The 26,461-nt window shown below is 49.2% G+C and overlaps 1 protein-coding gene across 1 annotated transcript; it reads right to left on the reverse strand.

Moving 5' to 3' along the window:
- Positions 1-1,438: 1,438 nt before the first annotated feature.
- LOC106896202 (exocyst complex component 1-like) lies at positions 1,439-25,802 on the reverse strand. Its single transcript, XM_014955986.1, has 18 exons — positions 25,724-25,802; positions 24,566-24,764; positions 23,068-23,195; positions 19,305-19,464; positions 18,337-18,530; positions 15,384-15,611; positions 13,725-13,857; positions 12,451-12,560; positions 12,113-12,262; positions 11,378-11,471; positions 5,879-5,997; positions 5,538-5,648; positions 5,127-5,197; positions 4,304-4,544; positions 3,669-3,852; positions 2,922-3,121; positions 1,910-2,104; positions 1,439-1,794 (listed from the first exon to the last, which is right to left on the reverse strand). Exons 2-18 carry the CDS (start codon positions 24,687-24,689, stop codon positions 1,639-1,641), a joined length of 2,598 nt encoding a protein of 865 aa, XP_014811472.1. The 5' UTR covers positions 24,690-24,764; positions 25,724-25,802; the 3' UTR covers positions 1,439-1,638.
- Positions 25,803-26,461: the final 659 nt, after the last annotated feature.

Below are 26,461 nucleotides of genomic sequence, written 5' to 3' on the forward strand. Positions count from 1 at the left end.
TCAGTTCCTCTGCAAAGTCCTTCCTACCCAGGAAAAATTCTAAAAATTCCTGGGTGCTCCCAAGTTGCAGGACCCTCCTGTCACAGCCTGCAGGTGCCACCTCCTGCCTCGCCAATGCAACTCCCCCCTCCCACCCGAGCCCCTCAGTGGGCAACTGCAGGGAAATCAGATGGCAAAAATAGGCTGAGTACCTGTGAAAGAGCTGGGCAAGGCAGTGCTGGATGGTTCCCTCTGGCCGTCCTCTTCCTGCTGCCCAGAGCTGAGCTGTGGAGCAGCAACGTCACGGGAGAATGGGGCGGAAAAAGCAATGAGATTAGAAACAGGAGCTCTGAGCACCGCGCCCTGCAGAGGTGTACCTTGACCCGACGGACTTGGAAGTCCAACTGCACAGAGTTGCTTGAAAAATCCCAGAAAAAGGGCCTGGATATTTTAGCCACCTGCATTTTCTTTTGCAAGGGAAAGATGTTAATGTGCTCTATCAAAACACTCGGTTGAGCCTGGTGCTCAGACTGGGGTGACTTACTGTTAAGAAGCAGCAAGGACATCCCTGGAGAAGAAAATCTGTTGCAAGCCACCCCAGGCTCCCCCCCACTTCCCAGCAGTGGGAGATGTCCCTCTTCACCTCTTTACCTCCAATATTACTTTCTACCATGCAACATGCTCACGTCTTATTGCTCTGCAAGGCACTTGCTGTTCCTGGGAGCACTGCGAGCTCCCAGTAGCTGTAGGTGCCATGCAAACAGCCAACATGTCACAAGGAGCAAGAGAAAAGGAGGCTCAGGGTGATGTGAACCACTTTGGGCACATTTGAACACCCCTTCCTGCAATCAGACATGTCCAAGGGGGCTTCTACCCACATCCATGGGCCCTGGAGCCTATTTAAGCTCTTCTGAAGGCCTTCACTCCATGCCTGAGCTTTGGTGCAGGGGTGCCTGGCTCCAGATGTCCCTCTACCTGACCAATGGTCTGGACTCCCCTCTTACAGACTGGTACCTTGGTCCTTGACCTTGTGTCATCACTATGGACCTGATTGTTGTTTTGTGTGGAATCAAAGAGTTCAGGATCTTCAGTTTTTTAGAGAGAAGGCTATAACAGACAGCATGATTATCATCACAAGACACAGAGGCCACGTTTTCAACAACAAAAATATATTAGCGCGTTGTGACACTGCTATAGGATGCTTCATAAGACAATGGGGAAAGAACAGACAACTCCCCAAGAGACCAGTTTGGATCTCCAGAACTGTAGCATTTGCCCCACTGCTGTTTACGTGTAAGTAAATCCTTTCTTAGCTAAGAGAAATGACACTTTTCATGTTAATAGCTCTGAACTTTCATCCCTCTCTACTGAAGAGCTGGTAGAGCAATGGTGCACATTCTGACACCTGGTTTCTTGAAGCTGTCATTTGAGTCTGAGAACTTCACTTCCCCAGGGGAGATCCTGCCTAAGACCAATAAGTAAGAGGCATTTTGGCATTAAATTCAGGGTGGGAGCCCCATATATCAAACTTCAGCCTGGAAAGGGTTTGGAGTCTAGCTCCTTAGAGGTGTAGCTGCAGACAAGGGTTCCTGAGCTGCTTCCAACAGACATCCCAAGAAGGATGTCCTTCTACATTGCTCCATTCTTCCAACATTGCTTCTACATGTTGGACTGAGTGATGGAGTTGAAGTAGCTCAGTAAGTCCTCCATGTTGAAGTCCATGGCAATCCCTGACCCTGCATAACAGCGTTGGATCAGATCCTCAAACTCCTGGTACTGACGTATGAACTCCTGCTCCATAGCGTGCCACACCACCTGCAGAAAAACAGACCATCAGCATCTCTCATCAGCCCGTGACAGCTAGACCTGCGTTGCAGTCCTGAACCCTGCAAAGCATCATAGCATCACACCCAGATCACGTTCCAGTTACCGGCAGAAGGTTTTCCTCTGGGGAGAGATACTTGTGGATTTTCCTGTAGAGGGTCTCAAGGGCTCTTTTTACTTCTTTGCCAGGGTATTTTTCAATCACCTTCCTCAGCTCTTGCTTGCTGTAGGCCAGCTGAAAGCTGACCTCTTCTTCTTTCACCCCTTGAGCCACACGGGCTTTCACTCCTTCAAAGAAGTGCTGGAAAGGCAAGGAGACGTTCACTGACGAGCTGCCCTAAGGAGGACTCCTGTGTCGGGGCTGAAACCTGACCACTTTCCTCATTTCCCTCCCCATGATCCCTTCTGTTACTCGCTTGGCTTTGTTGTGAGCAATGAAATCATGCTTTCCCTCACGGAGGAAGGGTTTGAAGCCATTGACGTAGCAGGGCTGCAGGTAGCATGAAACACTGAGCCCATCATCCAGTCAAACCTACAAGATGTTTGACAGCAACGACTGGAAACAAATCGAAAGCAACGGGCCCTATAAATAATTCCAGCCGCTCTCAGCTCTGTGAGACATTTTAGGCCAGCGAGGAGAGAGAAGGAGCAGAGCGAGGAGGGGTCTTGGGAGCAGCCGTCGCCTCTGGGAGGAAGGGGGGTGCCCGTTTGAGTGAGCAAAGCCAGATGCTCTTAGCTCAGTTAACAAAGCAGCCGCCTGGGAAGCGTGGAGCCGTGTGAGACTTATGAGCCCAGGCAGCCGTGCAAAAGGAGAGCAGCATCTGCCAGACGCAGGCACGCAACCCGGGGCCGGGGTTGAACGGGTCCTCACGCCGCCGGATGGAGGACGAGTGGCAGAGATGGTACCAGCACCTGATGCTGCTGAGCCCTGCTCTTGCCGTGCTGCAAAGTGAAACCCAGCAGAGAAGGTGTGAGAACAAAGGGGGATGTGACCACACACTGATACAATCCCAGGCTGGGTTTGGGGAGGGGTGATCTGAACACCAGTTAATTCATACTTTTGTGAAGGGCAGTTGACCTTTGAGGCCCAGGGAAGGCTCACTTTGTCCTGTACTCACATTGAGCTTCTCCAGTGGCTGGCCCAGGTACTGGATGACGTATTTCTCCATGTGCTCACTATACTTTTGCTTGGCTTCTCTCTTCTTGCCCTCCAAGCAGTGGATCTTCTTTTGGCACAGGAAGCAGTGAATGTGGTGGAAATTTTCCATCATGACCATATCTGTGTTCACCTTCAGGTTTGCTGAGGACAGACTATTGACTAAAAAGAAAGGAACAAATCAGGTGTGGAGAGAAGACCCTACAGGTTGGGTCAGAAGGGAGATGAGCTGCAGACTCTGTCAGGCTTTGGTCACCAGTGGAGAGTTTAACCAAGGGGTGAGCATCATCACAGGTTGTTTAGCTCCTCAACCACCTTGCCTTGCAGAGCTCTGGGGTCATGACATTTAATAACTGTTTACCCAAGAGAGTGAGGAGATATCCAAGTCCATCCCTGACCAAATCTGTTTCTGACCTGGGTGCCAGAGCAGCACGTCAGTGTGGCACACACTCAACTGCCGAGCAGAGACATGGCTCACCACGCTGCCCACCACTCACCAGCTGGTCTGGAGAAGGCAGAGCTTGAGTAGCTCATTGTGCATGCAGAACAGAGGAGCCCTTCTCGCTCATGGCAGCAAACATGTCATTGGGTTGTCTCATTGACAGGGGCGTTGGAAATAAATGATTTTTAAGGTCTTTCCAACCCAAACCCTTCTATGATTCTGTGATTTGCCTGACTGATGCATCCAGCCACCAGCCTTCGTACTCACTGCTGCTGAAGACGCTGTCGGCCAGCCCGAGGTGCGCTTTGTCCAGCTCCCCTCTCCGCTGAGCTGTCCTGAATACCTCCTCTGAGAAGTCCACAAACTCCTCAAAGCGGCTCACGGAGGGCAGGATCCCCCCCTTCATCTTGCTGGGCATCTTTGCCTCCTTGATCTCTTTGCACAAGGTCCCCTGGAACCAACACACAAGACAGGGCACTCTCAGATCTGATGTGACCCCAGCGTCATTTCATGGCACGCTGAGGAACAGGCCATGCTGTTTGGTCCTGGAGCATGTCCTGCAATGCCAGCAGGAGACCAGGAGAGCTTGGCTCCAACCATCTGACACGCTGCCATCACTCCCACAGTGTCCCACTACTCTTTATGAGGGAAACCCCTTTGGTTTGACCATCCTGGTAAGAAGAGGCACCAATGGCATTTTGGTATATTGTGTCCCAACCACCTCACACAGACACAATTGTAGATGCAATGAGGGTCTAGTCCTCCCAAAACCAAAGAGCCAGATCCCTGCCTGATGTACAGGCATACTGCCTTCAATCAAGATCATGTTAGAAGTTTAGAAGATTCTGAAGGAGGTCAAACATCACTCAGGTCTACCTGGGCTTACTCCTACTGATACTCACAATGCATTTGTTGAAGCTGCTCTTGGCCAGGAGCAACATGTTGCCCAGGACAGTGTTGAGGAAGGACGAGGGGAGAGCTGAGGAAGAGCCCCACATCTCAAAGACGGAGTCACTCAAGGTAACCAGGACCTGCAAGCAGCCGAATGGGTGGACCTTATTGCAGACATCTAGAAATCCTCTCAGCTCTGGTTCCAGGGAACTGAAGATCTCGCTCAGCAGCCGGATCGTAGGTTCTTCTAGCCTTAAAAAACAGAAAAAAGCAAGGAATGAAATGGGGAGGGGCATGGTCCTGTGGCCAGCTGCAGAGCCAAGGGCAACAACAAAGAAAGGATCAAAGCATTCTTCTATATGGTAGTGGAGCCTGTTTACACTTGAGTCATCCTTCTACTCTTCACCTTCTCTGCTTGTGGGAGGATGTTGAAATGTCCTGTTTGCCAGCCAAATGAAAAATTTGAGTGTTTTTATACTGATATTTTTTGTACTGTGGAACAGTACATTTTCACTGTATGACATTCCTAATAAGGAAATCAATCCCATCAAAACATAGGGTTTTGCATGAAACATAAACCTCGCTTTCTGCTCCACCCTGAAGCAGAGGCACTTCTCGGGGGGGCAGAACCAGTAGCTCACCCTCTCTGCACACCCAGCTATGATGCCCCCCGGTTTTTGCTATCCAGGGTGCAAACCTGAGACCACTTAGTAGGCATCAGGATGGTCAAAAGCAAATAAAAATCCCTCCAATCAGTTCCTCAGGCTGTTCCTGTCAGACACTCTAGACCATGTCCCTGTCAGAGCAGCCAGCTGTATCTCATCACCCACGTACTGGCTCCGAGGCTTGGTGCAAGGAGGGTCCTCTGGAGTTGCCATGTTCTCTCCTCCCTTAGCGGGCGATGTCTGGAAGAAAGAACGGGGTGTAAGTTATGACCTGTCTGCCCTCCCTCAGAGAGGAAAACTTGAGATCTGGGTTTCATTTCTGCTGCCTCAAGTTGGAGTCCTGTGCTTAATGCTTAGAGATCCTGGGATTTTGTTGGAGCTCTCAATTAAGTTCAATTCAGTTCTCCTCTGTCATCAGGAGATCTTGAGCTTCCCTACCTTTGATGGAGGACAAGAGCCCAGGAGAGCTCAGGTTTCTGGTAGAGGTAAGCAGCCACTCCACTGTGCCTGCTGAGGCTTGCATCAAGCTGGAAGGAGGACTGGCTAATGGGACTAGAGGGGACATAGTCCTCACGCTTACCTCCAGCACCTGCAGGTCTGCAGTGTCCTGGCTTAGCTGGAAGAACTTCTCAATGAACTGCTGCTCCGCGGTGCAAAGGGGCTGCAGCTCTCTCAGCACTTGCTCCAACATCTGCTTAGAAACCATCAGGCACGTTAGAAAACCCTTCTAGCACACACTGAGGACACTGGAGTAGATGTCCATCTCTACCTGAGGTGACATCTAAGCCAGGTCAGCAGTACAGAGCATCTCTGCTTCTGCTCTGGGTACGCAGCGCTAGAGAAAGGCCCATGGGAGGGGTTGCAGCACTGGCACAGCCCCCATGGGACACGTGAACCCGTTGGAAAACCTCAGCTCCTTACCTTGGTGACATTGTGTTTGAGCGGTGTGTCCTCCTGACCTTCTCTGCTCCCAGGGAGGCTCCACCGGGCCTGCTGCCTGCTCCCCATGGCCAGCGGCTTCTCTAAGCTTTCCTGAAGACCTGCACGGTATGTTGGTAGGTGGTTAGACATCTCCATCCTTCTTGGCCTCTCCAGCTCCTTTGATCATTTTAACAGATTTAAATGTGTCTTTTTATGTCTGATCTTACGCTTGAATTGGCCTTTTCCTGTTGGATTCAGATATACGAGGGATGCAGGTTTTGCTCTCATTTTTTTAATCTGTTTCTCATCTGTTTCTCTTTTTCATTACTCTTTTATTCCACTGTCTGTGACGCTTACCCCTCTGCTATTCAGTGCTTAGTACTAACTCTTGAGGGCTGGGGAGGTGATAGGTGATATCTTAGGTGATAAGAGCATAAATCGGCAGAAACGTTTCAGGAAAAATGTTTGTTGCTTAGTTTTGATGGTAAATTGCCATAAAACCATATCCAGACAGGGGAGAGGGTTGGCTTTTTTCAAAAACTAGCCTTCTAAAATTATAAACATACACCTGTAAATTAATATACTTTTCAAACATTGCCTGTTTTTACCACACTGTTTTCTCTCTGTGCTTGGCTTAGGCGGAAAAGCAGAAAAAATTCTTTGAAATGTGCATTACAAAAATACTATTATACTCACTGAAAGAAATCAGTGGGGAAACATCCACTTTTTTTTCCTAATTAATTCTGAAAGCTGGTACCATTCCACTAAGCCCAGAGGTCCCGGGTGAGTCAGGCCAGCTCTCCAGCTCTCATAATATCCAAAATATTCTTATGCAAGCCACTACCTGCAGGGCTTTTACCTTTGGAAAGGATTTGTCAGATGTCCTACATACTGAGCAGAGATGAGAGCCAGCCCTGCTCACGACCTCATCCTTGCTAAAACCATGGAGAAAATTAATAAGCTGCTTCATAAGCTTTTTCCCACCTTTATGCAATGGGTGATGATAATTTCATTTGCTGGGAAGTGGCAAAAAACAGGAAAAATTATCTCCTCATAGCAAGCAGGAAAGAGTTTTATGAGCCTGTAAATTTTAGCATGGAAAAGGGAATGGGAAAACAAGGAGAAAAGACTTAATTATTGGCTTACAATTAATTATAAACAGCTTGGGGTTTGCCTTCTAAACTCTCCCATAACACTGAACCATGGCAATAAATCATCAGGGGGTATATTTAGAAGCAACCACCATAAATAATCCTTTATGAGGGCAGGGAATCAACCCTAAAAATTCACTGCCACAGTAATTGGTAGAAAGAAAGAGGCACGGAGAGCAGGAGCGAGCCTGGGACATCTGAAAGCCGGGATGAGGGATGTTATCAGGCAAGTGTCCTTGCAGCTGGAGCTCTCATCCATGCAGCAGCTCACCCCTGGGAGCAGCTGAAACCTCAGGGAAGACCTTGGGTGAGGTTCCTGCAGAACTTCATCAAAGGCAAACCTTCCCTGCAAATCAGCCTGAGACCAATTGATTTTGCAGAAAAAATATTTCAGCAGGAGGCTTCGAAGGTTCCCCAGGAGCTGGGAGAGGCTGTGGTGGCTTTCAGTGCCCATTGCTGCCAAGCTCCTTCAGCAGAAGGACACATGCCAGGGTGCTGGTGGCTCTGCTGGGCCAAGAAGAGGTCAGCTTCACCTCTGGAGTGAGGTGGTGGTCCCTCCTGCTTTGTCCACAGGGGCAGGCAGGTGAATCTCAGTTGGTGGCACCCCAGGGAAGGTGCTTTTTTGTGGCCGGCAGAAGCTCCATGGATACCATTTTCTAAAAATTCCCACTATTATTAATTGTACTCTACACTGATGTGGTTGGTGGCTTTCATTTTAATGTGCTGCCCACCTTAATGATGGACTGAGCATCCCCAACCAAGCCTGGGGCTTCCTACCTGTCCCAGTCCTCTTCTCACCCCGGGGAGCAAAGGACAGTGATGGCACAGCTCAGCACCACCAAAACTCATCACATCTCATCCTGTCAGCAGGAACAACACCAGCAATAAGTGGGTGATTTATAACAGTGCAGTAACAGGCTTGTAGCCATCAAGGTGTCCTTCCGTCACTGCAATAGGTTTTGCAGGCACTGGATGTTCTCCTGGGATTTTAATTACTCCCATTTTATGGGACTCATATAGGTATTAAAGACAGACAAAGTACATTTCCCAAAAGGGGATCAGGCAGGCTGGCTGCAACACTTGCCCTACACCATCTTTTTTGATATTTAACAAGTCCATTTTCATAAAGGGCTTCTTTGATAGCGTTCCCTGCCCTACAGTGTCCCCCGTTTTAATGGCTTTCTGAGCAGACCCAGCTCTTCTCTGGGAGGATACAAAACTTGGGTGTTTTTATTTTCTGTCGCCCTGCAGAATTAAAGACCCTTGCTCAGAGCCCATCGGTCACTTTGGAAATAGGAACCAAGGCCTCTTTATCCTACACACAATCTTAGTTATTTCCTTCTGTTTAAATAAAAACCAATCACCCTTCTTCAGGAAACGGCGTTTGATCACATTATCCTATAAACCATGGACTGGAGTTTGCTTCCCCACTGCTAATTCCCCAGGCTCGCCTGCTGCCAGCACGTTCATTACCTCTTATCAGGAATTCCTATTTTTAAGCCAGAAAGACCCAGTGCCAGGAATGGCAAAAGCAAGCAAGCCCTGGAGAGCCATGTGAACTGGCCATGTCCTGTCCCAGTAGGTTATTGCCGTAACAATATGGGAGATCTTTCCCCAGGCACCACATCCATGATAAGCTGGAAAAGAAGCACAGGAGCAACACTCTGTTCTTCTCGGAGTCCTCCACTGAGGCCATTCCATCCTGGTGACCAACCCATCACTGTCTGCTTGAACATTGGTGTCCCTCCCTGGTGTCCAGATAGCAGGAGGGGGGGCTGCCAAAGCCTTCAAAGGATGGTACCCCGGATCCAACGAGCAATGCATTGAGTACTCCACCACTGCTGGGTCCCTGCCACTTCCAAAGAGGGAGGAGGACATGCAAGGTGACAATGTGTGGTGTAACAGCCCCACAGGAGAAGTGTCTTCCTTTACAGTTCCTATGAAATGCTGTCCCTTTTCAGAAAATCCATATCTCAGCATTGTCCTGGGATTGTTATTACGGCCTCTTTTTATTGTCCTGTTATCTTCTTGCTATAGGCTTGTCTCAGTCCTCTAGCGTCAGTGACAGCTTGTAGCAACAGGTACGACAGGTTAACAGCATCACACACAAATAATTTCCTATCATCTCTTTTCAGCATGTCCCTTTGATTTAATTGCCTGTTACCTTGGTTTTAAATTACAAGAGAGTAATAATGTCCTATTGACTTTCTCTACACGACTTAATTTTTCACCGTTTTTATCATGTCACTACTTTTATCATGTCACTACTTTTCTGCTGGAACTAGTGGAGAGGTTTTGATCCCTGTTTTTTCCCCTCTCTTGGCCCCATAGTGTGGCAAATCATTCTGGCATGGAAAAATATGTTTCCTATGACTATAAAGATTTTTTTCCTGGAGGTATTTGCTTTCTCCATTTCTAGCAAAATTTCAAAAAGGAACATTTTAATTAAGGATTAGTATCTGAGCTTCTACTGTCTCTTCCTTCCTTCAAAGGAGATGGATTTTTGAAAATGACAAGTGGTGGGGAGAAAAAGCCCCAGTGTTTTTCCTTTTCCCCTCCTTTTCTTTCCAGTGGCAAAAGACTATTTAGGTGAAAATTTCTTTCTTTCTTTTTGGGACTTGTGTTCTCCATGGCAAGTAAATGTTCTCTGCCAGTACTGCCCATCATGATTTTGTTCCATTCCACTTTCCTGGCTGAGTGTCTTTCCCAGGGGAGCTGGCACAGGGCAGGAGGAGCTGGCAGGGGTGGTGGGTATGTTGAGATACCCAAAAATGGGCGAGGAGAACTGGTCATGTGTCCTGCTCTTCATCCACAGCCACCAGTATCTGGGCGCTGCAATCTGCTGCTGTTGGTCCAGCTTGGACTGGGACAGACTGGGGCAGTACTGGGAGTGCAGCAAGGGGGTAAGCAGACCCAGATCCTGCTTCTCAGTGCTGGTCCCCCCTTCTGCGAGGCTGGAGCAGCTGCAGCTGCTGAGATGCAGAAGAAAGCCATGCCCAGTGCTCCCACCTGGAGGGATGCAGGACCAGCCAATGGCCGCAAGACTCAAGATAAGGAGGAACCTTCTTCTGTCACCCCAGCGGGGGAAAAGCTGCCAGTAGAAGCACTGTCCTATTCCCACTCTTGTGCAAGGTGCTGCTAGCACAGGGTCTTTGTGTTCCTGCTCGAGACTCATCAGGTTCTTCATGGATCCACAGAGCAGGGAGGAGATCACAGCAAAACATGCAGATATCAGCTCTTCCCTTTATGCCCAGTGCCCCAGAGGGCTACAGAAGTGGAAATCATGTCCAATGGTCTGATCCTGCAGCCTGGTGAACTTCAGGGTAGCTCCCTCCAGTTGCCCATGGCCCAGGCTCCCTGACCATCCCTTGTACCCCAATCCCTTCGTCACCCTAGAAGGTAAAGGATGGGAAAATATCAGGGCAGCTGGGTTGGACCGGGGCTATTGGTGCGATGGCTCTGTGTGGCCAGAAGAGCCTCTGCAGGGAGGCAGAGCCCTTCGCTGGGATCCTTCAGCCACCAGACCCTTCTCCTTCCCTCGGCTTCATCCTCTGGCTCCGGGATCTGGATGCGAGTGATGAAGTAGGTGCAGAGCTGGAAGGAGCTGCGCTAGTGTTCTGATAGACTAAACACACCACCAGAAGTGGTTTTTGACATTCAAGCAGGGCCAGGCTGGCATGGAACTTTCCATTACAGTGCTTTGTTTTGCTGGAGGAAAATGTGACTTCTGCGCAATCAAAAACTTCCAGAGGAGACAGATCAGTTTCTCTTTTTATCTCCAGAAACACCCGACTGGAATATTTTGAGTCAGATGCAGCGATTTCTGTTGAAATGATCACCTTGGGACAACACAACCCCGCAGTCAGCTCACTATGAAATCATCCTGCTCTCGCAAATATTGCTATGAATACACTCGTGTCTTCAGGGACAGGCTTGGTGCCATCTCTGTGCAGGGAAAAGAGTGTCTGAGGAGTCTGTGACCAGCTCTGCTTGGATGAAATTGGGAGCAGGCATTAGACAGACAGTCCCACGTCCCCCTCTCCTATGGCTCCTCAGGACACGATCTCAGCCACCCATAAATCACTTCTGAGTCCTGCAAAGGGAAGGTGCACCAAAGCTGCGGCTCTGAGAAGCAATTAAACAAAACTGGATGATACAGGGAGCTACAGCTCGCACAAAGGCTGCCTGGTGCGAGGCAAGAGTCAGCTTTGTCACATACAGACACATACAGCCCCAGCCCATGGAGGAGAAAGTATATTCACAGCACAAAATCTGGGGAAGACACCTGGGGAAGACACCTACTCGCACAAAAACCACTGCACAAAAGTCATATCTGCAAATCACTCACTTCCTTTTCTTCTTCCTAACAAGAAGGTCTTGGCTTTTTCAAAAAAGGCTTTGATTTCCCGGTCATAGAGTCTGCTGAGGTTCTGGGCATAGACCTGGAGAGACAAGACAGACACAGGAATTCCTGATGTACCTCATCTCTCTATGAACAGCACCCATTTCACAGCTTTTCTTCAGCTGCCCACTTAAAACAAAAGCCAGTCGATGGCAACTGAAGCAGATCTATTGGTTTTGGTGTGTAAAACCTTCTTAAAAGGCAAAAACCAGCATGAAAAATAGAAATGAATCCTAAGTGATATAAAAAGAAGCAGCTCCGTTACTTAACAATATCCCTATTAACAGAAGGGAACGAGGACTTTAGGATGCCCCTTCTCTGGAATTGTTGAAATAAAGCAGTGTTGAATGAAGTACAAGATTAACCACCTTCATTTACTACTTATCGCTCTCGTTCAGCAGAGAAATGGCCAGATGGAAGCAAGAAGACCAAATTTTAGCATTTCAGACCTTTTCCTTCAACACAACGTCCGCCATCAAGTCCCAGACTGCCTTCTGTCATGTACAGAGGTCCAACATCATGTGGCCGAGTTGGCCAGACACTCTCCTAGAAGGGCCAAAGGCTGGAAGCTGGTGGGTGGCAGGGGTGTGGTGAAACCAAGTCCTCACCACAAACTGACCAGTTTGACTAATCTGTTCCCACTGGACAGTTTGCAATATTTGCTCAGGATTTCAGCTGTACCTTGGGGAGATCAGAGAACAGAACTGGGTTGGCATTCCTCAGCCAGGCCATGAGCGGGGTGTAGGGGACCAGTTCCTCATGGTGGAGTCCATGGCTTGGTGCAGAGAGTTTGTCAACGGGTTGACCAAGAGCAGGGACCTGAGCGTTACCCTAAAGCAACAGAAACAACAGAAAGAGTCATATAAAACAGCCTTGAAAAGCTCTGGGGGGGGGAAAGCATGTGGAAAGACCTCTTTGGGGAGACACTTTTTGGAGAATTCTCCCCTATATTGCCCTATTTTACCAGCATATTTAAATCTCTCGGGATTTCGAGCTGCCACATGAAGAGCAAAGCCCACCTGCAGCTCGAAGATGCCAGTAATGTGACCAATGAAAGAGCTTTCGAAGTTCTGCTTGAGTGTTTCAAACATGATCAGCTGCTCAGCCACAGACTGCAGTTTCCGGTAACCTTGAGGGGAAAAAAAAAAAAAAGAGAGAATATCGTGATATGGAGCAGCTCGGACCAGCATCATGGGTGCAGACCAACATCACTCAGCACAATGGCAAATAAAACAGCTCTTCAAGGAGCAAGTTCTGGGATAAATACCACCACCCATAAGCCAACATAGGGAAAAGGATTTGTTGTGGTACCAGGTGAATACAGAGAGGGAGGGAATTTAAATTAAAAAAAATAATAATTGCAAAGCATCCATGAGACTGACCATGGCCAAGGAGAGATGCTCAGCCTCTTCACAAGGAAAGCACAGGGATTTGTGCCGGGATCAAGTCCCTGTGCACAGACAGGTCTCCAACAACACCCACAGTGGATACTGCTACAACCAATTATCATTTTTCCGTGCTCAAGTACAGAGAACTGGGTTGCTCCAGGAGACAACAAGAGCTAAACATGTCTTTCCACCAGTTCCTTTCTGAACGATAAGAGGTGTTGTACACTGATGGCAGACAACGATGCCTTATATCCAGGTATTTAGAGGAATTGCAGAGATGCTTGTTGTAAGTTTGGCTCAGCTGTAACGTAAACTGGACCAACCAGTGCCTGGTCCAGCAGGAGGTGCCTACAGACCTGCTGGTAGAGTGTGGATGCCCCAGCTTGGTTGTTTGCAGCATGGACTGGATTTCCCTAGGAATGGAGCTATTCCCCCTCCCCTTCCACCTGATTTTCTCCGTGGATGTTCAGAGGTAATGTTAAATGGCCTTTCCCAGCCCTGCTTGACCGTGCTTCTGGGAGAAGCTGCTGAAGACTTTGAAAGCCACAGCACTATCTCCAGAGGAACATTGACCCTTCAAGGCCGTTTCCCCAACTCCCAGCTCTGGGAGCGCTGCAGGGAAATACTGTTTGTAGCTCTGCACCTTGTACCCCAGCTCAGTGCTGCTGCTTGACTTCCCAAATACGTGCTTGACTTCTAATTTCTTTCCTGCTTGTCCCAGGCAGCCTGCAGGGCTGCCCAGCAAGGGTAAGAGCTAATTCTCTGGAAGCCCTTCTCCATCTTCAGGGGTTTCAGGGCACCTGTGGAAGCTGGACAGCATGGAATGGTGCTGGGTGAGGAGCACAGGTTGTCAATGAGCCGGTGGCCGTGCTGTCTGCAGACATAAATCTCTGATCTCTACTCACCGGGCTGTATCTGGACGTTCATGCAGCCAGACAAAGCCTCTGCTGCAGCGATGCAGGCTCTCACTCCGCTGGGGCTGGAAAGATCCGCCTGGCTCAAGGCATCACAGTGTTCCCTGCTGAGGTCGAGATGGGTCTGAAAACAAAGCCAGAACAGAACAGGTACAATCCCATCCAGCTTCTCACCCCTTCTCATCCCATCCAGAAGTGCCGCCTTCAGCTGCCAGGCTGCATCTGCCCATCAAGGGGACCACGCTGCTCCGTCCCCACCAAAACCAAAGGTTTGCAGAGTAACAGCCGCAGCAGTCCCAGAGGAAGCCCTGGCAAACCTCATCATGGGTTTCCAAAGGGCCAGCACCTCTGGGGTCACCGCCGGCAGCAAAGTGATGGGGAGGAGAAAGAAAAAGCCAAGGAAACCGCAGATTGAGTTACTCAGAAAAGAAAAGGTCAATGGCAGAGAGGTCACCATAAGCAGTGGAAGGGAGGATTAGCTGTGCTATTACAGCACAGTTCTTGCATTTATGGTACATTATGTTTGTAAATAATTTCCTTTCCCATATTCCCAGAGCTCATCAAGAGTCTTTCCACCGGCTGTGAGTCCTTTGTGCTGGTGTCTGTGTGGCTGTAGGGACTGCAGGGAAAAGCTCCCTATTCCACCACAGAGGCTGGGACAGGCTGATGTGCCCAAAGGCTTAACAGCTCAGTTACCTCCAAGGGTGGGGAAAAAAAAAAAAAGAAAAAAATAAAGCAAAGGAGAGAAAAGGAATGGGGAGCCTCCCATCAGCAGGAAGAGAAACTACAGGGTGCCTGGACAAACAGCTTCTCCAAGGCTCCTCTCCAGGGCAAGAGGGAGCCCCCAGAACACTTCTCCCATGGTACATGTGTAGTTTGCCCCAGGACCCATCAAAGTCCCCAGTAGTTTCTCTGAATGTGAGAGAATGTGAGGTTATCAGTGCTGATGGGAACATGCTTTGACCAGGGGCAGCTGTTGCTGCTCTGGCTCTAATTGCTCGTTATGTACTTTGCTTTTGTATTCCTGGGTAATAATAACTGGCTACTGAAATTTCTATTATCTGCTAATGAGAGCCGGTTTTCCCTAGTACAAAGATAAAAACTGAAAGCCACTAAGTGGAGGGAGGAAGGAAACAACTACCCTCAGTTGTAATTGCTTCCCACAAAAAAGCCCACAAACCAGACACAGTGATGCCTGGAATTTGAAGGCACAAGGCTGGGAGGATCTCAGGGTTTTGGGAGGAAGGATAAAGTACTGCCCCAGCAGCCTCTGAGCAGGTAAGGAGAAGGTCCCAAAGCTGCTAGTGAAAGGCAGACCACAGCATCCCAAGTGAAAGTGGAAGATCCTTGGCATTACATCATTTGATTCTCAACTCGACCATAAAAAGGACCATCGGGGACTCCTCTTATGGCCCTGGACCACAGTGAGGGTACTGCATATTGTGTCTGCTGCTGCTCCACCTGTAGTCCATCCCTGCTGTGTGGCCATCCCTATATTCTCAAGACAACAAAGTCCCTCATTTCTGGCCAGAGAAGCTCTGTAGCCTTTGCAGACAGATAACAGTTTTCAGAGTGTCTGAGCTCACTGACAGGTTTTTCTTTTGACAGATTCAAGAGGCCGAAGATTTATGTCTTCGCAAATCCACATACCGTGAGGAAGAGGATCTCATCCATCAGCTTTGTCTTGTTGGAAACGATGCGATGTAGCAAGGAGTTTTCCTGGTGGATGTGGTCCATCTGCTGCTTCACGCTTCCCAGTAACTCATCGTAGATCTGCAAGGTCTCCTCCACTCTGGCCACCTCTGCCAGAGCCTCATCAATGGAGCTCATCAGCCGCGTCACCTGCTTCTCAGAGGAGATAATGGCTCTAAGGTTGGCCTGTGAAATGGAGAAAGAGAGGGCTTCAGCAGTGTTGCAGGGACTGATGGCCACCTGACCTCCAGCCTCCCAAGTCAAAGCAGAGACCATGTCATCATAAGGTGCAAGGTGCTGTAATAACTGCAGCTGTCCTGCATCATTACGTGGTCAATGTCTTATCTTTGTGCTTGGCTCAATGCTATATGACCAACCATCTGCAAGTCTCAAGTCCAAAACGCCAGAACAGATCCCTTCCTTCAGCAAGATGTAGGCTCAGAGCACTTTCATCTGCCACAGCGAAGAGGCTCCTGCAGAGTCACCGGCCAAATCTGACCACGAGCAGAATACAATCTTTGTAGGTTTGGAGAGGTTACCCAGCCCTGCTGGCTCCTGCACCCCACGTTTCCCTCTCTGCACTATGAAAGCCCCAAGTGGACGCTGCATGGTGTCTCCAACCCTCAACTGGTGAAGCCCTCTGAGCTCCTGTGTGTCCATCCCACGCTGTATGTAAGGAGACGTGCCAGCTTTGAGGCACAGGCTGTTTCTGCCTGGCTCTAAGTGCATTTCTGCAGACCCTGGCCGTGCCAAGTGCCTGTCACAGCAGGTTTAGCAGAGCTCTGGGCACTGCCACTGCTGGCAGGGTGTCACCCGGCTGGGCTGCTCTGCCAGTGGAATTAATAACGGGGGAAATCATGCATGAGGCATGCACATATCTATGTCGCTCATATGGAAACCCAAGGCACAATTTGCCCAGGGAGATCTCAGGCACTTTTTTTTTTGACGGGTGGTAGGGACATAACGGCGTGTTAATTGCTGCTGACAAGCTCCACTAGAGATTAACTGCTTCCAAATGTTAATTGTGTCATTTTCAGGGCCTGTGCACCACGCGGAATATCAAAGACAACAATCAATAGGCACGGGCCTGGGAGGCACGAGGCTTCCAGACTGCTTTTTTTCTCTACATTAATAAAGCTTTTAAATAAGTTTGTCTTCGCTGATATTTCAATTACCCGAGGTCTTTTTCATTAAATGAAGAACAACAGAAGTATCTGCACCCCTCAGCATACCCTGCGCTGTGCTCACTGGTGGGAAATGATAGGAGGAAGAGAAGCAAAGTCTTCCCAACCCAAGTTCAGGTTATGGTGGCTTGATCCTTCCCCGTGGTCTGAACTAGGAGTGTGTCTGAAAGCACAGTAGATGCTGGGCATCTAGGGTCCCTGGGTTAGGGGCTTTCTCCTTTTCAAGCTCCACCTGCATTGCTATGGGGATGAAGAGGAGCTGGCAGCTCCATTGCAAGGGTGGTCCATGCAGGACAACATGCTGGAGCACGTCCTGAAGTGTGTGAAGCCCACACCTGGACCGGTGGCTTCGGTCTCCCTGGCAAAGCATGGATTACACTCTCCTGTGATGTTGGTAGTGTCATTCTGGGAAAGAAAGGACTGGGGGGAACGGCTCTGGGTGTAGGTGGGTTCACACAGGATGCGGAAAGGTCAGAGGGATTCTGTAGAAAAGCAAAGCCTGATATCACAGCAAACGCAGCAAAGCATCTCTACCAAAGGGTGGAGATGAAGCTAACCCAATGCCAAGTGATGCAGCTTTCCCGGGGAAGGCAGAAGTTTCACTTGCCCCCAGGATTTGAAGCAGGTGTGGCTAAAGCAGGTAGATCCTCATCTCCAAAAGCACCAGTGATGTTGAGCCGACGCTCCTTTTGCCCGGAGCCCAACCATCCCAGGCAGGAGGGAGCAAACAGCCCCACTCCCGGACTGCTGCTTTCCAGCCTCACCACGGGGAGCCCTGCCCACAGCTTCACGCTTAATTAAATGTCCCTAAATTACAGCCATAAACCTCCTGCAGGCCTGTTGCTGTCCTGCCTTCGGATTATTTTATTAGGGCTTAACGGACCCAGGGGGGTTTGCCAGGAGCAAAAAGCATCACCGGGTGCAGCAGCAGCAGGGCAACTGCTGGCAGAGAGGGCTCTGCAGAGAACCACCACTTGGGTGAGGGTAACAACCCTCCTGCTGGAAGCTGCCGGCTTTCCAGCGGGTGCTGGGATCCTGCAAGGAGGGATGGAGGGAATACAAATGGCAAAATCAGAGCTCGCCACTCCCCCGGCACCCTGCCTGCATTTTCCTCCCCTCCGAAGAGAATAAGAGCTTTTTCTTTGTGGGTGCAGTGCTTTGTGGTCCCCAGAAGAGCCAGGTTAGCAGAGGGCGATTAGTTTGGTAAGAGGAGGGACAAGGTGTCATCCCTGGTGTGTGGGGAAAAAAACATGCAAATATATGCATGTGCCAGTCCAACACGCTGGTATTAAAAACACTTAATATCATAGATTAAAGCTTAGAAATAGAAATGTCTCCTTGATTAATTTGTATTAGCAATAAGTGACAATTATTCATCAGAAGGCATTAAAACAATGTATTCGACAGCACCTGTCATCTCAAAGAACTTAATAGAGATTTATTAGTTGCTCTCACAGGGTATTTTACAGCTGGGAGACAGTCGCAAAGTGCCTGCAGGGCTTGCTGAGAGCCAGCAGGAGCAGACCTCAGGAGCTCGGTCTTCCAAATTAGCTACTAAGTTTCCAAGTGTAATAAGCCAGATATAAGCACAAATTGGGAATACAGCAAATACCAAGATGACTTTCTCTCAGATCAAGCGCTCAGAGCAAACAGAAGAGCAGCTGACGCCCAGAGATTCCATCCAGGCACCTTCTTTTTGGCTGAGTCACAGCCCCTGGCCCCCTTACCTCATCCAGCACGTGGAGGTCCTTGCTCAGCTGCTCTGCAAAGGCCACCGAGTTGTTCACCAGGGGCTCGTACTCCTCCATCAGCCTCAACACATCAGCAGCTTCCTTTGGGGTCATCTCCTGGTACACGCTGAGCTCCTCCTGGCTCTCGGTCTCTGCAGCATCCTTCCTGTCTTCTTGGGGCCTTTGTCTCCCTGCATGGACAGGAGGAGATGCAGAGGTGGCCAAAACCTTCTAGTTATGTCATATTGGCCCCAGGGGTCCCACTGAGTCCAAGTGACACAAATCCAGCGGTCTCAGTCTGCTGGTGAGTTCAAACAAGATCACAACGTGGAGCAAAGAGAGATGTGGGTGGGATAAAGGGCCAGCTTTGTAAGAGGGATCGAACAGATATTTGAGACTTAATTTGAGCTCTGGTTGTGTTGTCACTTGCTCACCTCTCTAGGATTGTGTGTTGGGGCAGGTTGACACCTTTGTTATACAAAGCTGAGACAAATTTCAGAGATGAACAGGCTGCTTCTGACCAAACATACTGATAGTTATGTGTTGTAGAGTAAAATATATTTTTAAATCCATATATATATATCTGTAATTTTTGATATAATGCTGGGGAACGTCCCCCAGCAGGCAGCCAGTCTCCCCCTGGCCTGACGTTACCAACACTTTACTGCTCACCCCCCAGCCCAGAGTGCAGACAGCATCTCTGACATAAGATAAATTGTCCATCCATTTTTCTTCCCAGCCGAGCTGTGTCTCCACAGCAAGGATCGATGGATAAATCAGATGATTTTGCCTCCAAATACACAAAACGTGGATCTTCCTGCTTCTTTCTCACCAGCACCCACCTCAGCCCCTCCCGTCATCCCTCTTCGCTCTCCAAAATGTATTCACCTCCCGTTCCCAAAAGCGATGACAGTGATGATGCAAAGCACCCAAACCACTCCGAGGGTGACACGGAAACTAATTACCTTCCGCTGCACAGGAGGGGACATTCACAAAGGTGACAGAGCCGGCGAGGAATCGGTGGCTCAGCTTCCACAAGCATCTGATAAAGGTTTTCTTCTCGTCAAAGCTGCTAGTGGTCCACTTGTACACCTTATCGAAGTGCAGATCAAAATCCAGGCTTGCCTAGATGTCAGTAGTTAATTAGCACGTCAATTAGGTGCCACTTGCCACACCACATCCACTCAGCACAGGTTTGCAGCACATTTTAAGGGCAGGAACTGATGTTGTGGCAACACCTTGGGCACCAGGAGGAAAAACACCTCCTGGGCAAAGGAGGGAGGGAAGGAGGGAGACACATCTCTACCCTGCAGTTTCAACCTCTGGGGTCTTTGGTGGCCCCAAGAATCCCCATGGAGACCAGCACAAGGCTTGGATGTTAGAGAAATAGGAAATAATCACAGGCACGATAAAAGCACTGAAAATAGAAGGATGGACAGTGATTCTGACCCTAGCAGTGGACACCAGGACACTCATAGTAGGTCAGGCCAAGCAATCAACCAGTCCCAGTGTCCTCACCCAGCATGCTGATCTTGTTTCAGATTATATAAATCCCTCACCTTTTACTGCATGTTTCAGGAGCTGATGAGAATGCTGATGAGTTTTGACAGTGTCCAGTGGCAGATGCTTGGGAGAAAAAGCATTCAAAGGGCAAGAGCAGAGTTATATTGCCTTCAGGATTCCCTGCCAGCCTCCAGCAGCCCGTGACCCAGCAGCTCGCTGAGCCAGGGGTTGTATCCCCAGCCCGGTGTTTAACAGCCCTTGAAGGACCTACTGTCCCTGATTTCCTCTAATGGCTTTTCGAACTTATTCATAGCGTTGGCATCTACAGCACCTCGTGGCAATAAGCTCTGCAGTGTAATGATGTGCTGAATGAGAAAGCTGGGATCAAGGGGAGTGAGGCATTCGGGGTAAGCCCTGCACCCACCTCACCTCCCTCTGCAGACATTCCCCTCTGCCATCCCCATCCAACCTGAGATCTCAAACCTCTCTTCACTCCAGAATTGGGAAAACCCAGAAAAAACCCAGAAAAAAAGGCTTCAGCAAGTGGAGTCCTGAATTCCCCCCATGGTAACACGTGTGCTTCAGTTGGCATCTCCCAGTGCCCCATCTCCTGGCAGGGGAAGGTCACCTGAGATAACAGGAGCATGGGCTGGAAAAAGAGCACCCTTGGCATTTCCCCGGGTTGTTTTTCCTATATATATGAAATACATATATCTCATCTCTATAAATATTGCTATCGCTACGTCTATCTATGCCCAAAGGACATAATTTCGTGGAGGGGGAACACCAGCCACGGGAGACTGAGTATTTGCCACTAATCGGTGCGTGGGTGGGGAGGATAAGGGAGGCTGCTGAATTAGGGACATCCCACAGAAAGAAACTCCTTCCTGCACCATCTCATTAGCTCTGCAGCACAGCCCGATCTCATCTTCTGGAGAACTTAGGAGCCGCGCTTATAATTATTGATACTAATCATCATAACGTTGAGTTTATGAGGATTGATGCAGTCTTGCGACGCTTTAAAGGTTGCTTTCTAAACCCCCCCAAGCAATCCATCACATCACGCCCCCGCGCTGCTTTGTGGGCTCGGCAGCAGCCCCTGCGTCAGCGCGGAGCGGTGATGGCCTGGGGAGGAATTGACAGGGCTGGAGGTTTATGGCCTGCCTTGCGAGGAGGGATTAGAGCAGGGAGGCAGCCGTTAATCGCTTCATAAATATTAATAGCATTTGTTTTGGTCAAGGGAGCTGTAGCTTTAAGCACCGCTGGACTCGCAGCGTCAGGACTTTGCTGGTGCCAGGGAACAGACCTGGTGACCAAAGCCCTTGCTGTGCCTGCTGAATGTCGACCCACGAGCTGGGGTTTGGGCTGGAGTCGATGGTATCTGCTAAGCAAACTCTTGTTTTGATTTCCATGGACCTGGCAAGCTACGGAGCAGAGAGGGACTGTGCTGACTTGAGCACTGGGCTGCACTGGGGGGCCTGCTGCCGTGGTGGGACCATGAGAGATGTCACCAGGTCCTGGCCTCAGCCTCTCCTCTGCCTGGGGACCTTGGGCAGCAACTTCAGCTGGTGAGTAGACCCCATATTTGGAATGGTGTGGACAATTCTGGCGACCTGCGTTCAAGAAAGATCAATCCAGCCTGGAAGAAGCAATGAAGAGGGCTCCAGGCGTAATAAAAGAAAGAGAGAAGTCAATGCAGAAGAGGACACTAATGGGTCAGGCTGCTTAGCCTGCCAGAAGGAAGGTTAATAGGGGAGGTGACCGCAATCTAAAAATACATCTGCAAAGGAGAAGAGCTGCCTAACCGAAAGGACAACCATGGCACAAGCACAAACGGGGATGATGTGGGCAGGAACCCAGGCTGGGAGTGATAAGAAGGCTTTTGCCATCAGGACCACCAAGTTCGCTCTTTGCCTCGTAGTAGGAGGAGGTTCAAAAATATGCCAGCCCTTCAAGATGGAGTGTGGTCAGTTTTTCTCATTGGGATGGTAAGTAAGGGGGACAGGACTAGAAATCCTGGAGGTATCCTGTAATCCTAATTCCTCAGGAGCCACAAAGCAGTTTCGAAGACTTGGTGGCACCAGGCTCATCTGCTAGAGGAAAGCTCAGGCAGGATGAAAGTATATAGTTCCTTGTGCACAGGAGAATGCAAGGCAATGAGATACCGGTTCAGTTCTACCCATAGGACCAAGATGCCCTGCAAACCTGCAAACGTGATTTTTCCTTTCAGAGACACTGTGCAGATGTACTTTATTTGTCCTGGATGTAGAAATGGAAGGCTGTTCTTTTTCTCTTTTATTTCTATGCTTGTGAAAACCCAGGCACCTTGCCAAAGCCCCTGGAACATTCACATTAATAAAAAAACTAATTATAACAACTTTAACGACACTCTGCCAGCCCCAGCAGCAGAAAGGGAATATCTTGTCCATGGTTTCTTTCCCCAAAACCTTAATGTCACCCTAAAAGCACAGGCTCACACTGACTCCAGCTCTCTATAATCCCTCTTTCAGTAAATGCCTCCATTTAATCTTTAAATACCCGGTGCAAATGTCTGTCAAGAAGCTTTGTCAACACGGACCGACAGATGGGCCCGACAGTGTGTTCTGCAAATGCTGGAGACCTGGCAAGAGCCATGTTTTGCAGTCCCTCTCTGAGGGGTGCTGCAAAGAGCACCAGGAGGTCCTCTTCCTGAGGGATAAGGAGAGTTTGCCCCCTGATTTTGATGGAAGCTGTGTCCATGCAGCAGTCACTTCTCTCACTGCTCACCCTGGTCGGGATTTGGCCGGCCTGATGTTTCCCAACTGAGAGAGGGATGAGTCAGGAGGGAGGAAATCACTCCAGGCTCAGCATCCCCAGCACAGGCATCAGCCAGGAAGAGAGGAGGGAAACTAGAAGTCCGAAAACACTGATGTAGGATGATGGAACCATCCAGGGAGGGACCTCAGTTCACCATATGCTAGGAACCAGCTCTGAGAGAAGGCAGAGGGCTTTTAAAATTTTTTTAATGATGGTTGTGTCCTCACAATTAGCGTTCTTCAGGCTGGTTCAGTCCTATGTGAGAAATCACACACACAGAGCCCTTCCCACCATCTGAATGTATGGGCTGAACTCCAGAGGACCCGAATCCCCTTATAGATCCTGGCCTGGGTCTCTCTGGATTCATATTCACATCTCTCCCCCATGGTCAGTTCTGCCCTTTGCCACAGAAGGAAAAATCAGTCCTACCTGGTTGAGAGTCTTGCCATCTACCAGCTTCAGCTCTGCCAAAGGCCACCTGTAGGCTATCTTGTACTGCTCTCCTCGGTCTACCTTGACCTTCACCAGGAACGGCTGCATTGGCCTAAAGGTGTCCACTGTGGATGAGGGACAGGGAAGAAAAAAACCAACAAAAAACCACAGTGTTATTTTTAGCCCAGTACACAGCAGTTCAGTGTGAGTAGACAGGTACAGATGGACACACAGACACTGATGTTGTGTTGTGACCATATGGAGAGATGCTAGAGGGTTTCTACCGGCTTTTCTCTTGAGTATCTACATATGGGAAGTGCTCTACGGGGTCTAATCCAGAGTATTTTGAAGTCTCTAGGGGGATTCCCAATAATTTCAATGAGTTTTAAACCAGGCCATTGTGGTCTACACAAGCCACAAGTTGGGAGGGTTTGGACTAGGTGATCTCCAGAAGTCCCTTCCAACCCCATATCACTCTGTGATTTGACAGTTACATGCCGTATTGCTGGCCCTACAACAGGGTCCAAAACCACTGCATTGTTTGACTGATAACTCACACTGGTATCCCATCAAAAAATCAATTCCAGTGCCAATTAGCTTACGGTCACCTCTTGGTTCACCTGGGAGGTCCTCACTGTACATCGTGCTGGATATTATAATTTAGATCTCCCACATGAGCCAGATCTCTCCAGAAAGCTGACATGAACAGTTCCAGGGGTAACTCTTGTATTTTAGATGCTCCTGTTAGGGTGGCTACATCAACCCTTGGAGACATTCCTCCTGGCCTCCACTGAGGACAGAGCGAGCTGAAGCACATCATTTCGGGCAAACACTGTGGCTAAGGCTGTCAGAAACCAATCCTGCAGTAGGTGACAACACTGTCTAGCAGCTCATTGGCAGAAAAGTCTCTCCCCACTAAGTTTGTCAAAAAACCCATCTATTCTAACAACTTCTCAGGAGTGATGGAACAACTAGAAAAGCCCAGACCAAAGGAGATGGAAAATTTCCCAGGGCAATGGCACCTTCAGATCCTAATCAGGTAGTTACAGACTCATGAAGTGTCCGGGTCCTGTTAAGATTTTCACCAGAAGTCTGGAGACACAGAATGAGCCTGTAATGCTGTGTTGTGTTAGAACGGTTTGTTGCTGACCTCTAATGACAGATTTGATCAAGTGGTAAAAAATAATAAATTGGTGGAGGGAGCAATCCTGCAGACCCCAGGTCTCTCCAGCCAGCTAGAGATCACCCAGCATTCCAGAGGGAGCTCGTGCTTTTGTTGCCAGTTCTTGACATACTACACCGACACGGCACAGCTCCTGTCTTTGGATTAGGATTTCCTTCATTTAATCCTAAAATACAGCATTTCAGATAGTGGTCATATCTCTTCTCCCAAATCAGGAAAAGAGCCATCAGAGACCAAACGCTCCAACTAGGGCTGCAAGAAGCCTGGGGGCTTGCAACTCAGCCTGTCCCCTAACCCCCCAGGGGTTCTCACCCACAACGCAGAGAATGGACATCTTCTTCTTCTTCCCCATCTTCCAGACACGAACGGTTTCCAGCAGCTTCTTTTTCTGGGGGTTGAACACATCTTTTTCCAGCGAGCTCCAAAGGGAAGACATGGTGAGACCCCAACAGTGGGAGCTACGTGTGCCTCCCACTGGTGCTCGTGGTCACCTCAGGCTGCCCAGCACCTCCTGTGGAACACAAAGCAGCTGGAGAGATGATGGACATGGACCTTCTGGAGTGGGTTCAGAAAAGGCCGTGAAGATGCTCCAAGGGCTGGAGCTCAGAAACATTCAGAAACACTCAGAAACAACCAGCAGTTATTACAGCCCTTGACCCAGGTGGTGAGGGAACAAGCCAGGTGGCTAAATGTAACTAAAAAGTTACATGTAATGCAAATATTTTAGTCAGAATTAGGGATAAATAAAAAATATTTAGAACACGCACTTTGAATGTTTTTCTAAGAGAAGTTAATCACTGCTGAAATTTACCGGTTGCTCTGCAATGAACTGAGACACAAGAGACCTTCAGCTGCTCCCTCCCCTTCGCCATGGGGCTTCCAGCTCAGCCACATGCTTAATGAGCTTGAAATCACACCAGCACTTATTTAAACTTTTAAATTTAAAAAAAAAAAAAACAAAAAAAACCAAAAAAAAAACAGAAGAAGAGATTTTACTGCTAAAACGATTCTGTCACCAGAGCATCTCTGTGGATGCAGTTGTCCCTCACTGGCTTATCTTGGTTTCTCCATCTTCCCTGCCAGGTTTTCTGCCAGTGCTCACCTTGCCAAGGCAGGCAGGATGGCAGCCCCCAGCCCCAACCGACTCTACCCATTACTGCTTTTGAACCCACTAATTGGTTTATAATAGCACTCCAGCAGCAGCTACAGGAAAATGATTGAAAGCCAAAGGGATAGAGGGCTGATGGCTCCCTGATAAATCAGTGCAGGGAGCACGATACTTTCCACAAACATAACTGAAAAGCTGTCTGTGGTGGAGCAGTTACCCCCCCCCCTCTTTTCTAGAGACAACCTGTGAGACTTCAAGATCCCAGTGGGACCTCCCTGGAATCCCCACAGAGATGTCCATCTCCCATCCAGGTGGCTGAGAGCAGGGAAGAGAGCGAGAGGAAGAGCATTCAGAGACTTTACCAGCCACGTCTCGCTGAGGAGAAATTGAGGGATTTCAGTCGCAAGAAGCCTTAAGAGCAGGAAACAGTTTGCTGGTAAAATGAAAGCTTGAAGAGAAAAACAGGAAGCCAGAAGAACCTGAGCGAAGCTGCTGACTTGAGGTCAGAGCAGGAAACCCCCATGAGGAGGCTGCAGAGCCCGGGGGGGGGTGAGAGCTGGGGGTTGGAAGGGGGAGGGATTGACTGAAAGCAAAGTGAAATCTTCTCCTTTTCCCCTCTGTTTGGTTAAAGGGAGTCAAAGCACTGAATGGAGAACAGCTGTGGTTCAACCTGTAGTGAGATGCCATCTCCCATGTCCTCCTTCAACAAAGGTCTGGGAAACCTACAAGAGATTTAGGAGTCAGACAGGGTGCTAATGGCCCTCATTAAGCAAGATGCATAATCACAATGCATCATTTAGCTTTAAGCATACAGGAAGCCTGGTGCTGTTTCCTCCTAACACCTTGAGATACACTTTGGTATTAACCAAAATCCAGGTCCTGCTGAAGCCCAGGACCGTCGGCATTTGGAGACAGGGGTTGGTGAGAGTGCTTCCCCACAAATAGCTGAGGTCCATGCTGGGGCCAAACACAATAATCCAGAGAGAAGCCAGAGTCAGGAGCTAGGGATGAGGATTTGGGGGGTGGCATGGAGGAGTGTTCTTAAGGTCTGGCTGTGGGGCAGGAGGGCAGTGGCTGTAATTGATGCCTTAAAGACCACT

Source organism: Calidris pugnax, unplaced genomic scaffold, assembly GCF_001431845.1.
Source record: "Calidris pugnax isolate Ruff unplaced genomic scaffold, ASM143184v1 scaffold281, whole genome shotgun sequence".
Taxonomy (NCBI): domain Eukaryota; kingdom Metazoa; phylum Chordata; class Aves; order Charadriiformes; family Scolopacidae; genus Calidris; species Calidris pugnax.

Bases quoted from the DNA above. Each gene is read 5' to 3' on its own strand.
- LOC106896202 (XM_014955986.1), bottom strand. From the start codon at position 24,689: ATGTCTTCCCTTTGGAGCTCGCTGGAAAAAGATGTGTTCAACCCCCAG. The intron at 4,545-5,126 runs GTACGTGGGTGA...CTGTTTTTTAAG, and splicing joins TGCACCAAGCCTCGGAGCCA to GCTAGAAGAACCTACGATCC. The intron at 3,122-3,668 runs GTGAGTACGAAG...CTTTCTTTTTAG, and splicing joins CGACAGCGTCTTCAGCAGCA to TCAATAGTCTGTCCTCAGCA.